This window comes from Plectrocnemia conspersa, unplaced genomic scaffold (genome assembly GCF_051122295.1).
Source record: "Plectrocnemia conspersa isolate PC_06_02 unplaced genomic scaffold, ASM5112229v1 ptg000003l, whole genome shotgun sequence".
Taxonomy (NCBI): Eukaryota; Metazoa; Arthropoda; class Insecta; order Trichoptera; family Polycentropodidae; genus Plectrocnemia; species Plectrocnemia conspersa.
The window spans coordinates 6,741,312-6,760,010 of record NW_028277167.1 but is presented as its reverse complement, the minus strand read 5'-3'; the positions used below and the strand labels follow the sequence as shown (position 1 = coordinate 6,760,010).

At 27.9% G+C, this 18,699-nt stretch overlaps 2 protein-coding genes across 10 annotated transcripts; both read right to left on the bottom strand.

Moving 5' to 3' along the window:
• Positions 1-663: 663 nt before the first annotated feature.
• On the bottom strand, positions 664-10,974 carry LOC148236460 (superoxide dismutase [Cu-Zn]-like). Of its 9 annotated transcripts, none has more exons than XM_088182307.1 (5): positions 10,832-10,974; positions 5,507-5,566; positions 4,491-4,691; positions 4,171-4,421; positions 664-856 (listed from the first exon to the last, which is right to left on the bottom strand). In XM_088182307.1, exons 2-5 carry the CDS (start codon positions 5,558-5,560, stop codon positions 775-777), a joined length of 588 nt encoding a protein of 195 aa, XP_088038433.1. In that variant the 5' UTR covers positions 5,561-5,566; positions 10,832-10,974; the 3' UTR covers positions 664-774. The 9 variants fall into 9 exon arrangements, with proteins under 9 accessions (XP_088038433.1, XP_088038429.1, XP_088038430.1 ...); XM_088182303.1 differs by having other exon boundaries at positions 4,491-4,889; positions 10,832-10,972; XM_088182304.1 differs by lacking the exon at positions 10,832-10,974 and adding an exon at positions 6,052-6,092 and having other exon boundaries at positions 4,491-4,889.
• Positions 10,975-11,158: 184 nt separating this feature from the next.
• Positions 11,159-17,296, bottom strand: LOC148236459 (superoxide dismutase [Cu-Zn]-like). The gene is made up of 3 exons (XM_088182174.1): positions 17,007-17,296; positions 12,778-13,002; positions 11,159-11,599 (listed from the first exon to the last, which is right to left on the bottom strand). The coding sequence occupies exons 1-3, from the start codon at positions 17,175-17,177 to the stop codon at positions 11,342-11,344; spliced, it is 654 nt and encodes a 217-aa protein (XP_088038300.1). The 5' UTR covers positions 17,178-17,296; the 3' UTR covers positions 11,159-11,341.
• Positions 17,297-18,699: the final 1,403 nt, after the last annotated feature.

Below are 18,699 nucleotides of genomic sequence, written 5' to 3'. Positions count from 1 at the left end.
TTTCAATGTAAAAAACACATTTACGGCAGCATCCATTTCATTTATAACAATTATACATAATTATCGTTCGTAACCTATAGAAAAAAATGAATTTAATTAAAATCGTCGCCAAAGCAACCCTGTAATATTTTATAGTTAAAAAGAAGATTGTTTATTGATACATTTATCTGTAAGTTTAGATTATTTTATATTTGTTTTAATATACAGATTTTTGCTATATTTTATCAAATGAAGTCCTTAAAATAAATTATATTTTATTATGACTTGAATTATTTGCAATCATATTTATTATTAGACTTACTATTATTCAATAGTTATATAATGTTTGATATGAAAATCAAAACAGATCATTAGGAATTTCCTCTATTTTACAAATTATCTTTACGATGAAAAGTAGCACACTTCCGGTTGGCATTTCCTAAAAATAATGGTCAATGTGAAAAATGGTCGAATCGTGACCATACGTCGGTCACCATAACACCATAGGGCACATTCGTGGTTAAATAATACACGAACGTCTTAACTTATTTCTACCTTAAACACGCAATAGGCTTCCATGACCTCCTCGGTAGAAAAAATGTTGGATTATCACAATAAATTGAATGCTCATCTTTTATTTCTAATAATGAATAACTTAAATATGGTGGAATAAATAAAAAAAAATTATAATACAAACTAATAATTATTTATTAACAACAATGACATAAAAAATATTAAGAAATTAAAACAAATTAAATTAGATTAAATAAAAACATACTTACTCTTCATGTTTAGTTAAAATAATTTTGTTAAGATTAATGCGAAAATAATGTAGATTGTGGAGGTAGTGACAGGAGTTGCGGAATTCGGAGCATATCTGTAATGAAAAAATAATATTTAAGACTAATGATACATATTGTTAGGAAACAGGATACGAACGACTTTTACTTTTATATTTCGCGGCAATTACGAAAATATATTTCCTAATCTATTTATGTTGTAAATGGCTTAATAATTCTAATTTATTTTAATTAAACCGTGAGAAATATACAATACGGTTATATAAAATCACAATCTAAAATATAGATAACATTATTTTTGTTAAAAAGAATGATCCAATATTAAGTATCATTCTCAAAATAAAGTTCAAGCATTGTATAAAGTGACTTATTGCTGATGAAGTGATATTAAATATTTTATAAATATAAAATGGTATAATGTGTTTGTAAAAATAAAATACAATAAAACTTATGAGAAGTCTTATGAGAAGTCTCTAAGTTAAATTAAAATTGTTTTAACATATTAAGAATATTAGATTAGATTTTATTTAATCATAATATTATAATTTATTACAATTAATTATCTTTTGCAGTAATTACATATAATTTAAATGTTTTATATATTAGACTTATACTTGAGCTTTTATTTTAATACCTTCAATTTATTTAAAAAAATCCTTGTCGCGCTTTCAAGGGCAAACTAAAAGCACTATAAATTTAGTTTAATTATTATTATGTGAGTTCAAAGGAGGGATTGCAAAAAGAGTGACGCAATAGCTGAAAACGACTAAAAAATAATATAAAAAAGGTCATTATCGAACGTGTGTGTAGGTTCACAAGGTGAGGTCGACAAATGGTAGGTGGCAAAATGGAATGGTCGTGCGTGTCGGCTATGGTACGAAAATATGGCTACGAAACAAAACCTTTATTGAGGTATCGGATTTGCAAGTCACCTAAGATATTTTGCGACGAATCATAGGTGTTAAAATGTACAGAAGTAAAAAAATAATCAGTTAATTCAGTACTCAAATCTTGATGGAAAATAGTTTCGGACCAAAATATCATTTAAATCGAAATAATTTATAGTCAGAAAAAGTTTTTTGAACAAACAGTTATTATATTTGATATAATTCCATTCAAACCGAATAGTAAAATATGACCTGGATTACAAAATATGACTATCCATCATAATCTCAACTAATTTACTCTTTCAGTTTAAATGAGGTTATGCAATTAATTTCAATACAATATTAACCGAGAATACGTAACGAACAATAGTGAATATACAAATAATAATCATCACTTAAATATTACACCATAAACTTAAGATTATGAAGTAGTTACGTAACCATTAAATAAATTAAACAGTTTAATTTAGATTTGTTTTAATATATAATGCAGTTAGTTATGATATAAAATCCTAGATCAAATTTTGATTTTTGTAAGACGTTCTAAAATAATTCACATGAAAGTATGTTTCAACATATACAGTCCTAGCGTTTTTTGTGAATTTTAAACATGTAAGAAAATAAAGAATATGTTCATTAAATTATGCTTTTATACAGGCAAAAACTCCGTTCTGTATATAGAAAAGGTGTTTACCATGATTAAGCGAGCAGAAACTGGTTTCAGATAGCTTTAGACATTTTTATAAATATTTATTTATTAAAATACTTTTTTTAAAATAAGTTTATTCAACATTTCATAAACATACATATATAATAATATATATATACATCAACCTAAACATGCACACACATAAGTATATATGTACATACATATACGTACACTTTAACACACATATTATAATTAAAAATACACACGAAATTATTGTGATGTACATCTAAAAGATATGCGCATATCCCAAATATATTGGAATATTTGTATTTGCCAAGCTTATATAGCGTTCTCGAGCGCTGACGTTCTGGCCGCGGCGGTTAAGAATAAGGGACGCGATCGTGTTTCTCTAGCAGCTAAAAATCCCTAAACTTCAAAAAGTGCTTTATCACATTCTAGGCCAATAAATATAATATAATACATATTTAGAGATATTTTAGAATTTTTTTATAAATCCTAATAAAAATGCGTTTTCTAATAAAAACGCTATAAACTAGCATATAAATTGGTAAAGTGACACGCGCTCCGCATAATAAAGTCGAGCATTCTAAGCGCTATATCGATGTGCATACAGTATTTCTGCTTAAAATATTTCCTTAAATTTTGATGTCATAAATACATCTCGCAACATATGACCTCTCAGAACAGACTTATATAAAATAAATAATATTATTAATAATTTAGTATTTTATAACAGTAAAAATAAAAAATAAAATAATTTTATCTTTAATTTATTTATAACAATATATGTGGAAAAAAACATTAAATAGAAACCTAAAAATAACAGTTCAATTATTTTTAATTTCATTATTTAAGTTCTAAATAGAGCAACAACATTTTATAATTCCACAAGTATAAACATTTCTCAACAAATTTTAATAAAAAAAATATATTTGAATATATTTTGACTTGAAATGTTTGGGGTAGTTAAGCGACCCCATCGGATGGCATTTTTCATTTCGAGGCACCGTGACGTATGACATATATCAAATACTAGAAAATTCGGCATGTGAGAAAATAATTGTTAAAAAATAACCTAAAAAATTAGGTACATTTTTTGCTACATTTGAACTCTACAAGTATCATATAAAGATTTGTTAACAAATGTTGGTTATGCTACCTATGCTACCTAGAGCCATATGTCGATTATTTGTCTAAGTATTGTTATACACACGCTGTTAACGTCTTCAGCTTACGCCTGTGTTAAGTAAATAAACGGTTTTATTGATGTCTGTATTAAAATATCAGTTTTTATTGACCATTTTGTATATAGCATATTACAGCAAAATAAATAATAATCTTTATTTTATGCTGCTATATTAATTAAGAATCTCTCACACTAAAGCCAGTAAATCTTAGCATTTATTACTATACATTTAACCCTATTTTTTTATACTGTTTAAAAGTCCAATTTTATGACTATATTGTATTTTTTATATCACAATCTTAACATAATAACGTCTGGGCGTGTATTCTTAGAAGAAGAAAAAAAATATGCGTGCTAATGGTGTTTTGTTTTATCGAACCACTTGACCAGCTCCGTAACCCCAGGACCCCAAGGTCAACTGGCCAACGTTAACAAAAAGAAACGTGAACGTTTCAGTTACACGGCACCTATTAATCGTCGCTTTTAACACGCGAATTTTAACCAGATTTATTCCAAAAAACTGCAAATCGTTTAATTAACCAGCCATTTAACAATTCAATTTTCGTCAATTTATTATTAAAATAACATTACAAAAGGTACATAAATTAATCGAGTATTTGTACATTGTATTAAAAATATTTTTATTACAATACGCCAATGACGCCGCAGGATACTCTGCCTCCGGCGTTTCCAGTCTTTTTGGAATCTGGGTGTCTAGTCCTTCCGAGGTCATCAACTCCAGAGTGGACTACCACAGTGCGTCCTATGATACCGTTGACACCGGATAAAGCAATGACAGGATCTACAAAGTCAATAACAGCTACGTGGTTGTTGTTAGATTGCAGATTTCCTAGATCTCCGACGTGGCGGACTTGATCGTGAGGAGCTCCATGGTCGACCTGATAGAGATATCGTTGGTTATTTGACTATCTAATCTATGTATCGGTTAATTTATTATATTTTACAACCTTATGGGGATTGAAATGCGGTCCAGCCGATAGACATCCACCTGTAATATCTCCTTTGTCATGGACGTGGAATCCGTAGTTGCCTTCAGGGAGACCGATTACTGCACCTTGGACATGGACGCCGTTTTGGACTTCGGTGAAGGTGACGTTTCCGTTGACTGTATCTCCCACCAACTTGACGATGGCGCGGCGTGGTTCATTCTGAAGAAATCGTGTCGAGAACTGATTTTGTACCGGCCCTTCATTGTAGCCGAAAAATTGCGTTTGTTGTTCAGGCTGGAATTGCTGCTCTTCTGGCATATATTGAGGGACATACTGCTGTTGGTAATACATGCCTTGTTGCTGTGGCCAATATTGCGGCTGAGTACGCGGCCATGGTTGACTATGCCACGCATTGTACTAATAGCAACGAAAAAAGTTGAAGTTTTCCGACAGGATAATTAAATTAGTGACCAACCGAAGCTTCAATGTGCTCATGCTTAATTTGTATGTGCGAATAGGTTTAGCTGATGAGATTTGCAACGGCTTAAAACAAAGGCTCATTAAATCGCGCTTATCTTGTCACTAACTGAATCTAGGTTGAACCTCTAAACTGATAGCATCAGCATGGAAAGTTTTGAAACTGTGTGTTTATGGAAAAACACCACGCACGAATATGTGGCTATCAAAAAATAAATCTGCAATATTATACTCTCAAGGAGCAAAGTATTTTAATGCCATTAATCATTATGTAACCATTGCAATCTGATCGAAATGTTATAAATATTCATAAATAAACTAACATGCATAATATATAAAAGCATTACTATATTACATAAAATTATATATACACTTGAACATCATCATGCATTTTTACTAACAAAATAGTTAGCGACTAACTACGGGATTTTCCAACAAACGCAATTTTGTTATATATGGCATAATAATATTTATTTAAAATAACATGTATGGCGTAACAATATATATTATAAATAAAGTAATCATGCGTATTATTTAATACATTAAAAAAAACTTACCTGGCAATTAACAACGACGCTGAGCGCCAATACTAAGAAAAATGTAAGTTCCATGATTATCTGAAATAATAAAAATAAATACATGGAATTTTAATTAAATAAGAGTAATGAATTTATTAATAAATTAATAATATTTTCTAAAACTTTATAAAATAAATAATATTTTTTTGCAACTATATAGATTTCTAAAAACACATTTTTAAAATATTTGTCAGAATCTCACATTGATCATAAGATACTCTCAAACGATTTTTTAAAGCTAGCTATTTTTTTTATATTATGTAAAAATATTTATAGTTCTACTATTAAAAAAATATCATATGTACACGAAGTAAACAAAATTATTGAATCAATTTTGACATCAACACACTTATCAAATTATATCAAGGTACTATTTTAAAATGGATATTAATGTCATTTTTATGACCGTGAGATATATTTTCTTTCTGTATCAGCATAATGTCAAGGATCATGATTCTTTAAAACGATCTATATAAATTAATGTAATGTCAAGGCTAATGGACATTATTTTCGCGAATATTTACCACGACTTACCTTCTCGTTCCGAATCCAAAGATCAACTGACACAAGCGAGAGGAAACTCGATCAATTTAAATGCAAGACAAGCCAGACGCGTTATTTTAACTTCAGAGGCTCTTCAACTTCACTCAAACAATATTAAAATAATTATTAACTAATCTCTTATATGAAAAGATGATATATTACAACACAAGTACATATATCTAACTAATCTTGTCACATTAAATCAGCAATTAACCACCTAATATTGGTATTAATCTATTGTACATATTGAATCAACAGTTTGACAAGTTCTCGTCGATGCCGACTGAGCACCTCTGCAAAACCTGATCTGAGTTGTTGTTATGTATTGCACAACTACTACTACCTAGTCATTCGATTTCATACGAAATACAAATGCCTATGTACGTCGAACGAATTGCGAATTCGGGGACTTTTAGCGTTACGTACAAGTGATTTTAAGTATGTTGTACGTACTATGTCGTGAATAACTATTGATATGTTAATCGTCAAACTTGTTTGTGTCATTTAAAATATCGATGATTGGTGTATTTTTGTTTTAAATGAGTGTAATATAATATATAGTATGTACACATATTTGACAACTGCTTATTTGTAATGGTTCTTAGTACTGAAGTTAACAATACGAGATAACAATACTTAAAAACAATTAAAATTATAATTTGCAGGTTTCTCATATGTTTAATAATAACATCATAATCTTGTTTGTCTCTGAAGACTTGAACTTTAAAAAAATTCATTGGAATTTTAAGATGTTTTGCATTTTGAGATACTGGTTACTGCATACATATAATAGTGCCAAAGATTCAGTATTACTATTATACAATAAATACTGTGTAGTAAATTATGAATCATAAAAATATTTCTGAACATACTTTTTACATAAAGGGTAAAATTGCTAATTCCATATTTGACAACTTTACAGGAAAAACAAAAAACTTGTAAATAGGAAAATAATATCTAAAGTTTGTAGTGTTTAATTGGAGATTTTGGGGATAGAATTTTTTTGAGCATGTGTATATTGATTAAAGGTACAAGATGACATTGTTAAGTCATATTCAACCAAAAGTGGAGTTAGCAAATTTACACTTTAAGCCATCGATTTGCTCTTATTATATGAATATATATATAATTTTATTACAGCCATTTTGATAGTTAAGAAATACAAAACCATACATAAATATGTTCAAAACAAGTATGAGAAATACAACATACTACAACATACATTAAGGAAAACCTCAGAATTAAAAGGTAGTTGGGAATAAATTTACACAAGTTACTTCTGAGAGTAATTATCGAATAACATTTTCATATAATCTCAACCCTTGCACTTATAATATTTTATATTTATAAAACATTAAACAATTTAATCTTTGGAAAATAAATTTTGCATCAAGATAATCACATGCATTATTATGACTTGATTAATTCTGATAAAGAACTATATGAGATATGATTAAAAAACAGAAAATAATAATTTTTATCAAAAAGTATTAATTTATAAAGTAAAAAATAAATAAGTAAAATATTTCTAATTTAGCATTTATGGAATTCACTATTTAGTGTTCCATCAGTGTTGTTATTTTTATTAATATATTTATATCAGGGGCGGGCGGTGAGATATAATACTTTCCCTCTCGATCACTCGCATGTTAAGTGACGAGAGTGAATGAGAGATAAGGGCATGCTGACCGCATGCTCTTACCTATCACACACTTAACACGCGAGCGATCGAGAGGGAAAGTATTTCACCACCCGCCCCTGAGTTATATTATATATCACATATCTTCCGATATGACAGGCATCAAACCAATGCCTTTCAACGGGGTAAATATATACAATCAACAACTACTAAATAAGTAATGAGAAAACTGATTGAAATCACAGTTTGTTTATCAGTGACATTTTTAATTATTATTTATAAAATATTATTACAGCGTACAATCAAAATATGTCACTATGCACAAACTTGCTCGATTTTACTTTAATTATAGATTTGAGATTTGAAAAACATAAAAAGCAGTGACTATCAATCGTATTTATAATTAAAAATAATCACTAAATTTGACCTACCGGTTATGATTAAAATTTAATAATACTAAGGGTCATATGGGATTTAACCCCAGGACTTTCACCGACTTGACAATTCAGTTACGTTAGCTGCTGCATTACAACTATGTCGTTTTTGACTGCAAAAATTACAATTTTTATACTTGAGCAAAACAACCCATCGTTTTATCTAAAAATATACTCCAAAATCAACAAAAACAGGTATCACGCCTTCGAAAAAATATGGTAAATAGAATGTATCTACTATGACCGAAATTCGCAGAATTCGTTCGAACGAAGCAAAATGTTGAAAAGGCTCACTTTATTATCGTCTAACGTTTTTGTATTTGTTGTTTCAAGACGCAAAGATTTTATTTTATTTAGTTGAATAATTTGATCGCGTTAATTTATTTGCAAATACGCAGAAAACAAACGCCAATACGAATGAATTAAAAACAAAGGTAATTGATAACGAATCTCACCAAACTAAGCCGAATATTACAGATTTCAATTTTAGCATTTATTACAAATATAATTTACATCCCGACCCAATACAAAAAATCAAGGCATTATTTTCAGTCATTATTTTCGGTTATTATTTTTTTGGGAAAATGTCGTAAAACCACATATAGAAGATAATTCACGCTTTGTCTATTTATTTTACATTATTTTCCCTTGAGTATATGAAATTTCATGTTTTTATTTTTGATATTTTGCATGATTGATATTATACTAACATTTTAACCATCTTTGTATGAGCGATATTAATAAATCATACTCGAATTTTTGCCGAGAAGCCTTGGCTATAGGTTATAGATAACCCAAATGCAACGATCGATGCACTTTCAATCACGATTTTGCCTTTTGATTAATCCGTGAGTTCGTTATATAAAGTAGTTATTGACGTATGAGTTGCGAATATTGTTGTACTAAATATTTTAAATTAATTATCAAGTAATTATACTATACTGTTATAAATCAGTGATAACCTTAAGGCCATTTTTACTTACATAAATGAGAGTTCTATAATTAAAAAGTAAAAAGATAAAATATTTAATAAATACCAGGAACAAACATTACTTTTTTTTTATATAATATTTTGCTTGCTAGAGATATCGTATCTGAAAATTTTAAGAAAGTTTAACGGAAGTGATCTCATTCAATATAGAAAAACCCATAGAGTTGCTACAATAATATAACTGGTTTATATTTTTTTCACTTATAAGATTTGTAAAGTATCATCAATCAGACAAATAATCGATTGATTTTTTGGTGATTTTAGGAAAGTGATACAACAATGATTAATTAAAATATTTCTCTCATTACGGCATATGACAATGCGACATAAAAAATATGAGATGGCATTGTTAACCACAATGACACATTAATCCGGTTTTGTAAAGTAATATGAATTCACAGAAAAAAAGAACAATATGTACTGTTGAAAATAACCATGAATAAAAAAATATCTTATCTTTAATTTTATTTTATTCTCAAAGTCAAATCATGGTAAACAAGTTTCTTATTTAATAAAAAAGTTGCAAAAAAAATACAAGTAATTTATCTCATCTTGATGTATAAATCAATCAATCTAGATCAAGTTCAATATATTATGCCATGTGTAATGTATATAATAAATATGTACTTTATAAATATAATATTACTTTAATTCTTATTAAATATGTATCATATAATAAAATATAAATATTAGATACACGCCTAAATTAGATCCTGACAGATGTATTGCTTTTGTATATTTTAAAATATTATTTGAGTTTATCTGAAATTTCGTTGAAATCTCATACATATTTTAAAATGCTATAAATAGCTGAAAACAATGCAATACTGAATGAATAATATTTTATAAAATATTATATTTAGATAATTCATGTTTTAAATATATTATTTTCTTTATTAAATTCTAAACGCTATAAATTATTTTAGAAATGTTTACCTTACTAATAATTAGTCACTTTAAGACACAAAAACACACACACACTAAGCTCCAGCAAAACGATGTTCAATCGACTAAGGCCGATGTACATATAAACTAAATTGTATAATTCAATAGAGTAATAAACATATATATACTCGTTAAATACCTTCATGAGGTCAATTATCCCCAAGCAAAACAAGCAAGGTGAACTAATCACAGGACCTTTCTACAAATGGTTAGCTAAACGACATTGCCCCAAATAAATCACTTGTTTTAGTGTTTTATTATTTTATTATTCAAATGTTTTTTTTTAATTGCTTAGAACGAATATTGTAACCTTAATGTGACGTATTTTTAAGATTATTTTAAGATAAATGTGACGTAGTATTATCTGAATGAAACAGTGCAAGTATAGTGCATTTAAGGTTCGTTTTAGTGCATCTAGTACAGAATGGGTTCGTTGAGTGCTTCTTAATAAATATGAGTGCATTTTAATAAGTTCAAGTACATTCAACTTGTGAGATTATTTTATGGGTTTTGATTTATGATGCACAAGTAAGGATAATATTTTTACGTGTTCTTCACAGATGGCGTATTTTATTATAATATATTTTTTAATTTAAAAATATTATTAAACTTGCTTAATTGAATTACATATAAATAGCTATGTTCATACATATCTATTTATTTCAAATAATAAACATCAATTAAGTTATATATAATTAATTTAAAAAAATTATGCAACAAATATTTATAAAATATATTGCGAAAATATATACCTTATGTTTGTTCGTGCAAATATAATGTTTTTAATACGAAACACTGTTTTAAAACTGATTTAAACACGATTTAAAAGTGTATCAGACGCAATGCGGCCACACCTTTCCACGTTACGGCAAAACTAACTGTACTTTTATTTACTAATGTACTCGAAAGATGGCGTAATATACAAATACGAACATTTGGACGAACACGCCTTATCTATTCTATTATAATGTGTAAATATTACTTGTAGAGTATGGAACACCTGCCAGATATTCTAACAATATGATAATATGCTAAGATATAGATACTTTACCACAAATAATTACTAAAACACAGTAAGATTTTATTAAAATAAAGTTTATTTCTACATAATATAAAAATACAATAAAAGTAATGGAACACGTATTTGAGACTCACAAATTGTTTGATAAATGTGTTGGTTAACTTTTAGATTATGTTATTTTTTGAGCAATATCTTTATGTTATTCTGTACATTATGATATTAAATAAGTTATTATACAAAATTACGTCAAAAGTCCTATGATACCACAAGCGATTGGAGTACCAGATGTGCCGTCTTTGGCACTCTCTTCAGTACCAGCTCTTCCGAGATCGTCTTCAGATGAAGTCAGCACCAAGCCTCTGCCAGCAACGCTTCTTGGCCCAACCAGCGAAATAAGAGGATCGACAATCTTTACATGTGAAGTTCCATCATCCATGGCTTTTATATTCCCCAAATCACCCAAATGCCTAAAGGCGTCTCGTGGTCCTCCGTGCCTGTGCTGTAAAAGAACAAACTCCAATAAGATTTGCATAAAAATTCATACAATAAATCATCAAACAAATAAAAGGTAATCTTCATTTCGTTGAAACGAACCCTTCGATGGTTTAATGATAGCTTGCGGCTCTGTTCTTATCTTTTTTTTTTCTTTTGGCAGACTAATCTTGGAGCTGGGTGTGCAATGGTTTAAAATTATTACAATAAAAAAGGTAGTGCAAATCGAAAAATACCACACGTAATGATACAATAAGATATGACTTGTATGTGGGACGTGCGAAAATTCTACCTAACGATTTATCTATAATTGATGTAAAAAAATGTAATAAATCATCGCATACGTGAACAATTGCATATAAGAACACTAGAATATTGTATCCCGTTGCTTTTTAAAACTTAAGACAACTTTATAAAGGTAAAAGATTGAAAATATTATATACTTTATTATGCTTAAGAAATAAACTTTAACGCCAAATTTGATCTAAGGATCTTTCAAGAACAAAGATTATTAATTTTTAATCTGTGTTACTTTGTATACTATATGTGACATCCATAATACAGCAGAAAAGATTTTAAAAATATATATAGTTTGAATGCAATTAAATATTTAATTTAATAACAGATCTCCGAAACATAACTGCAACGTACAGTAGTTTCAAACAAAGGTATTCCGCCGCCCGACGTCATTCAATTTATAAACAAATCCGAAAGTACATGTATATAAATGAATTTCGCTAACATCTACATACGTCATGTAATTAAGGTAATGCATTGCATATAGATTTCCATTGTCCCATTCAAGTCCCATCTCATGGTCATGTGCTTTTTTAAAGTAAAGAAACACGTTAATTCCAAGACACGGAATTCACATAACATATAGAATATTCGTTATAAAGATTTGTATTATCTTTAAGAGTAAGAAAATGCATATAGTATGACATTATATATATTTTAATCACACATAATAGCGCTGTGCTTAATAATTAAAATTAATTACAACATTATTTTCAATTAGCGGTTGACATGTCGTGTAGCAAAACGACTGAAAGAAACCCAACCAGGCCTGGATCCGTTCCACATACGTCAACGACAAGTGAGAAATACATATAAAAAATACTAATGCATCCTGTAAAAGTACATGAAGCTACCATTTGACTGACTGAGAAATCACATGTTACTTACCAAGTACGGATTGTAGTGATCTCCGACTGACTTGCAGCCGTCTCTAATATCTCCTTTAGTCGTTATTTGAAGTCCGTGTAAGCCAGGAGGCAGTCCAGTCAAATTTCCATGGACCACAACAGGACCTCCAGGTACCCATTGACTCAACATAAGATCTCCTTTGACGGCACTCTCGTCTTCTCCCATCAAAGTGACGACAGCTTGCAACGCTGGTTTAGATGGATCCTGATTTTTTACAAACAACAAATTAAAATTATTGACTTTTTGACCTCAAGACACTCCCATTATATATATTTATAAAAAAATATAATGCCTATATAAAGGTGTCCGGTGTTTGAAAGGATTCACGATTAACAAATTTGCATAACTCCGTTGCGTCATTCGAGTCTTATCGTGACTCACATTATTTACGATAGGCTGTTTATATATGTTTACGATGCTTACCGATTAAATACAGACATGGATATGTGTTTTAAAATAGCAAAGAATCAACAATGACACAATGGGTTGTTTATTGAATGCGCTTTTGTGTATTGATTAATATATTAAGTTGAGTAATTAATATATTAGGTCATCGCGTTTTTTTACTTAATGCCCTTGATATTTAAGATGACATAAAAATAATTTATAACGCATCAGTGGTTAAATATTTTTTAACATATTTAGCACTACAACACTGATTTGAAAGAATGTCTGAAAAAACGTACGAATCCTAATGTTCGATTATAAATTATTTCCTGATATGAAACTCGTTAGTGCTGTCCGTGGCCACGATCCAAGTTCAAAGGTGTCAAAAAAAATAGTCGCGACCTCAACATTATGCTTCTAGGGGCATAACCTATCGGCCGTCAACCCTTTGGCTAAGAAGCTTTCAAGGCATTTTTTACTTATGACTATTACTTCACAAAAATTCGTCGTAATTGCCATGACGTTTGTCTTGCGGATCGTGAGCAATTTCGTCCCGTCCCAATAATAATTTCGATTCGATCCAAACAACACGTCATCGTGGATCGGACCGACCTCGACCCCTAAATTATATTTCGTATTTTTTTAATAAAGAAAAACGTGTCTATCATACGTGTGCCGGATGACTGTACTGTGATTCAAATTTATGATATAAGAAACCTGGCTCACATATTTGGTGAGCCTTGATTTTTGTAAATAACGTAATGCTAACTTAAGTTTTAACAAATAAAGGTATAATTTTTTTATTAAAAAATGTAAAATTAAAAAACCTATAACTTTTAATAAACATCACACGGATCAAGTAAATCAGAAACCATTTATTAAAATAGTATATTATTAGTATTTAATAGGTGGAATATTTTTTCTAAACTAAGTGTATATCCATAATCCTTAAATTATTTAACGAATTTTGTATGTTTCTATGCCAAAATTTCCATTTCACATAAAACATATTAAAATATTATACATACAATAAATAATATAAATCACATCGAGTGATAACTGTGAACTACGACAGATTCCATTTATTATCCTGATGTTTGAAAAAAATTTGTAGAGTCGCCTCAATGTTGAATACATTGTTTATACATAATACAATACAAGCATAATGAATTGTGTCATAAGTTATAATTTATAACATCAAACTTAACCTTCAACATCATTTAACTAAAAACATCTTAACCGCTGCGTTAACCGTTGCTGCATCACGCGACGTGAGCATTTTTTTGTATTCTATATAATTAATTTATAAATTGTATTTTTTATACATCCATTAATATGCCATTTTCATACATCACGTATGCGTTTTTTTAATTATTAACTGTTCAAAAATATTTTTAATCTTATTGCAGATACGTGAGGTGATGCAATTTTTCTACTTGCAATCAATCAAAGAAGCTTTGTTTGAATTAGAAAATTCATTCATCAAAGCCTTGATAAGTTGGTTCGCACAAAAGTGATCGAGTCACGACTGAGCATGAGAAAATGATTAAATACGCACAATAATGTTTGCATGACTGATTGATATTTGAACAAAATATTTATGCACGTAATATAAATATAAAAAATATTTGACTTTCATATTTACATTCAGATGCGTTAATCCTAAAATAAATTATTAATATTGAGCAACCCTGAACAATAAATACGTATCCATCTTAATGTATAAATAACAACAATGAATTAAAGATTGTGCAATAATAATGTATCTTGCTAAAAAATATCTAATTGTCATTACGTTTTTCCTGTCATAAAATGGATATTTCCTATTGTTATTACTGTATGTTTATAATAATCATATTGGAATAAACAACAATATGAATTAATTATATGTGCAAATGATATACAATTATATAATAAATCAACCTATGCTTCAAATGTATGCGTATTATTAATCGATTCATTACGAGTTCGCTAAAAATAAAAATGTTGTAATATAACTAAATATGAGTATCTATAGTAATGGAAAAAAAATATATTCAACAAAAAATTAATCTATAATACGATGCTTATAGCATCTTACATATAAAAAATGTATGTATATACTAGAACTCACTTAGAGCAGTAAATAATAATCACATACTATTTTTAATCATATAATTCCAATATATTTATTATAGAATACAATGTGCAGTATATTTTTGGTGATGTCGTTATAAATAATGCATTGTAATTTTATTTAAAATATAATAATTACCCTACTTAATGACAGTATAATTGTAAATCAATTATACATCAGACATAATAATAGTTTACACAATAATAATGTATTATAATATAAATTATTAATAATTACTGTGAAAATGACTAAGTAATTTATCAAGTGATTATATTTAATATAATACACGAAACATGTCAAGTAAGTAAGTAGGTTATTCATTGATATCAGAATAAGTAATTAAATCATATTCAATATAAAATTACATTTTAATTTTTTTTGTAGTAAATTTTTCTACATAAGGTAAAATTGTAAATGGCATTTTATTGATTTTTAATTACACTGTAATTATTGAAACTTATTGAAATTTTTCTATTTAACTTCATGATGTAAAATTATTGTATTTATATATGTTTTAATTATTAATATATAAATTTGATTCAATATATGTTAATGAATGTGATTCAAGTTAATAATTTACATTTTTAAATATTTTACTTAAATGTGCATAAGAAAATAAGAAAAATAAAAATATGTTAATTGTTTACTGTCAAATTAAATAGTCAAAACGAAAATTCTCAGAAACTTCATAAAAAAACATTATATTTAAAATAATAGTATTACAAAATTGTATAATACAATCAAAAACTTTATCCCTATAAAAAAAATATGAAAAATATTATCAGTACTAGTATTTTAAATTTAACAATTTTCGCCAAAAATAATTAAATTATCATAAAAATGTAAAACAATATATTTTTCAAGAATATTAAGAAATAGTTTATTTTACATAAAATTGTTAAATAACCAAAAAAGTTTATAACAAACGATTTTTATCAATAAATCTTGAAAAAAATGATCGGTAATAATAAAAAAATATATTTTTTTTCATTAACTTTATTAAAATTCTCTAATTAGACAAACAATTTTTCACGCCAATTTTTAACCATCAGAAAAGTAGAAAATGTCGTTTTAATCAAACATTATATTTATATTAAGCAAGATACTATAACATTTAATTTATGTATATTTAAAATATTTAATTTGAACTGAAAATTGCAAATATTTTTTTTATGTATACTAAAATAATATTTTATAAAATATAACTTATTTCACTTAAATGTTTTTACACTATAAATTTAATAGTCATCTTATCAATAAATAACTTAATCAATATGAATAAAAAAAATGTATGTAATTAATTACATATACTTTTTTGCTAATGTCTAATTGAAAAAAAAACAGTTCTTCATATTATTTTATAATTGTAATATTAATCAAATTTAAAATACTATTTTCCTATTAATTAAAATAATATATATTTTGTAATAAATGATCTTTCAAATAGTCAATTCACATTAAATCATATTTTTTTACCTTATTATATTAAAAGGATAAAGTAATTGACATTATATATATAGAAATAGACTGCATCAACCATTTAATAAATTAATATACTAATAATATCAACAAATTATAGATAAAGAAACCAAGTTTTAATTGTAAATAAAATATATATTTAAATAATTTCATATCTTTCTCAATATTATTTTTAATATGCTTTTAATATGTTTAATTCAATAAATTAATAAATAAAAATACTTACATAAAGCAGCGGTTCCATGAAAACTTCATACAGATTACTCTGATAATCTGGCACAGGAGGCAAAGATCTCACGATCAGATTCCTTCCGAATCCCGGTATTCCTTCGTACGTTCTAGCCATCGTCGTTCCACTCAAAGCCAACGTAATAAGAAGGATCATCATTTTCATCATGTCTATACCTTTTTAGATGCACGTCCGTTAGGGTGAGGCTGCTTGGACCGACTGAGAGTTTTCCTAGCGATCAGACACAAAGTCAGGATCCTTGGCTCACTGATGCTGCGAGGTTGAATGTGAAAATCTTCACCGGTTTTTCAAGAAGGCTTCAGAGGCGCCAGACACTGCGAATGCGGCACGACTGATTAGCGGTTTGAGCTGTTGACTTCCTAACTCGGCGGGGTGGTTGCCGATAAAGTCACAAAGTTACTATTCAATAGCTAGGCGATTATAGTGATTAATGATGAGTTATAAAGCGTGTAATGTAGATGGATGTAAAAAATAGTAATCGGTTGTATGATTAGAATACAATTTGAATTTTGTGTTGAGAGTAAGTGAAACATGTTTCCAAGATAGAACTACACAATCTAGACTCAAGACAGTAATAAAACGTCCTATAAGAGATATTTTAGAAATATTTTTGCTACTATTCTGAGACATTTAGTTTGAAATAATACGTCGCTAAAAAAAATAAAGAATAAATGTTGCTTTTCAACGTGTAGATAAAAGTAGTATAAATTAACATAGAGTTCAACATAAAGTACTATAATTTATTTAAGTTTTACACAGATATCACCCATAGAAAATATAAGTTATTCATAATCCATACATTTAACTGAAAAGTCAATAATATATGAAAATATTGGAAATAAATAAATTGTGAAGTTCAACAAGCTAATTAATGATCACGCAAACCAAAATGGTATTCTTTTCAATAATGCTTAAAAAATCACACGGACTAGACTAAATAGCGATCTCGCAAATGACAATGAGTTGGCGTCAACAATGGATATAAAAATATGCAGAGCACACAGTATTGCACAATAACCACAAACTTTCAAAAGCCAATAATAATTATCTATTACTATAGCATAAAAACTCAACATTAGTAAGTTATTAGGCACTAATAAAAAAATACTAATTTTATTTTCACATATAATATTTTTGAGAGCCATACATGCGTAAACCTAGAACCGTATGCAGCTTGCGATTAGCTGTATTAAAACATTATTTTTCTATCTGTACAATTGATTATGATATGCTTAAATTATAAAACTAGACAATTATAAAAATTAGAGTATTTTATGATACTGCTTAATAATATATATGATATTATCTAGTAGATAATAAATAGAGAATACACACATTTTATTTTTAAATTGCTTTATAAATGTTAAAAACTATCTAGAGTTTTTCACGAGCAATTTTTTTCCTAAAATTTGACTCGACATACGAGCAAAAAGACGTATTACCTAACTTAAAAAAAAGATCATCATTAATTTAGGTAGTATATATTTACTATTTCAATTTTCCCCCATCGAAATGGATGATTCATTTCAATGGGAAAATTTGATTTGACATGTTAACGAATTAAACTCGTAAATCAAGACAACATTTTTAGTGAATCTATATGCATAATTTGTATCAAAAACATTATAGCATAGTATATACATTATAACAAAACACGTTTAGTAAATTG

Coding starts and splice junctions, on each gene's coding strand:
- LOC148236460 (XM_088182303.1), bottom strand. CDS start 5,560: ATGGAACTTACATTTTTCTTAGTATTGGCGCTCAGCGTCGTTGTTAAT. Junction 4,422..4,490: donor CGCATTTCAATCCCCATAAG/GTTGTAAAATAT, acceptor TATCTCTATCAG/GTCGACCATGGAGCTCCTCA. Junction 857..4,170: donor TGCGGCGTCATTGGCGTATT/GTAATAAAAATA, acceptor TTTTCATTACAG/ATATGCTCCGAATTCCGCAA.
- LOC148236459 (XM_088182174.1), bottom strand. CDS start 17,177: ATGATGAAAATGATGATCCTTCTTATTACGTTGGCTTTGAGTGGAACG. Junction 13,003..17,006: donor TCATGGAACCGCTGCTTTAT/GTAAGTATTTTT, acceptor GTAAAAAATCAG/GATCCATCTAAACCAGCGTT. Junction 11,600..12,777: donor ATCACTACAATCCGTACTTG/GTAAGTAACATG, acceptor GTTCTTTTACAG/CACAGGCACGGAGGACCACG.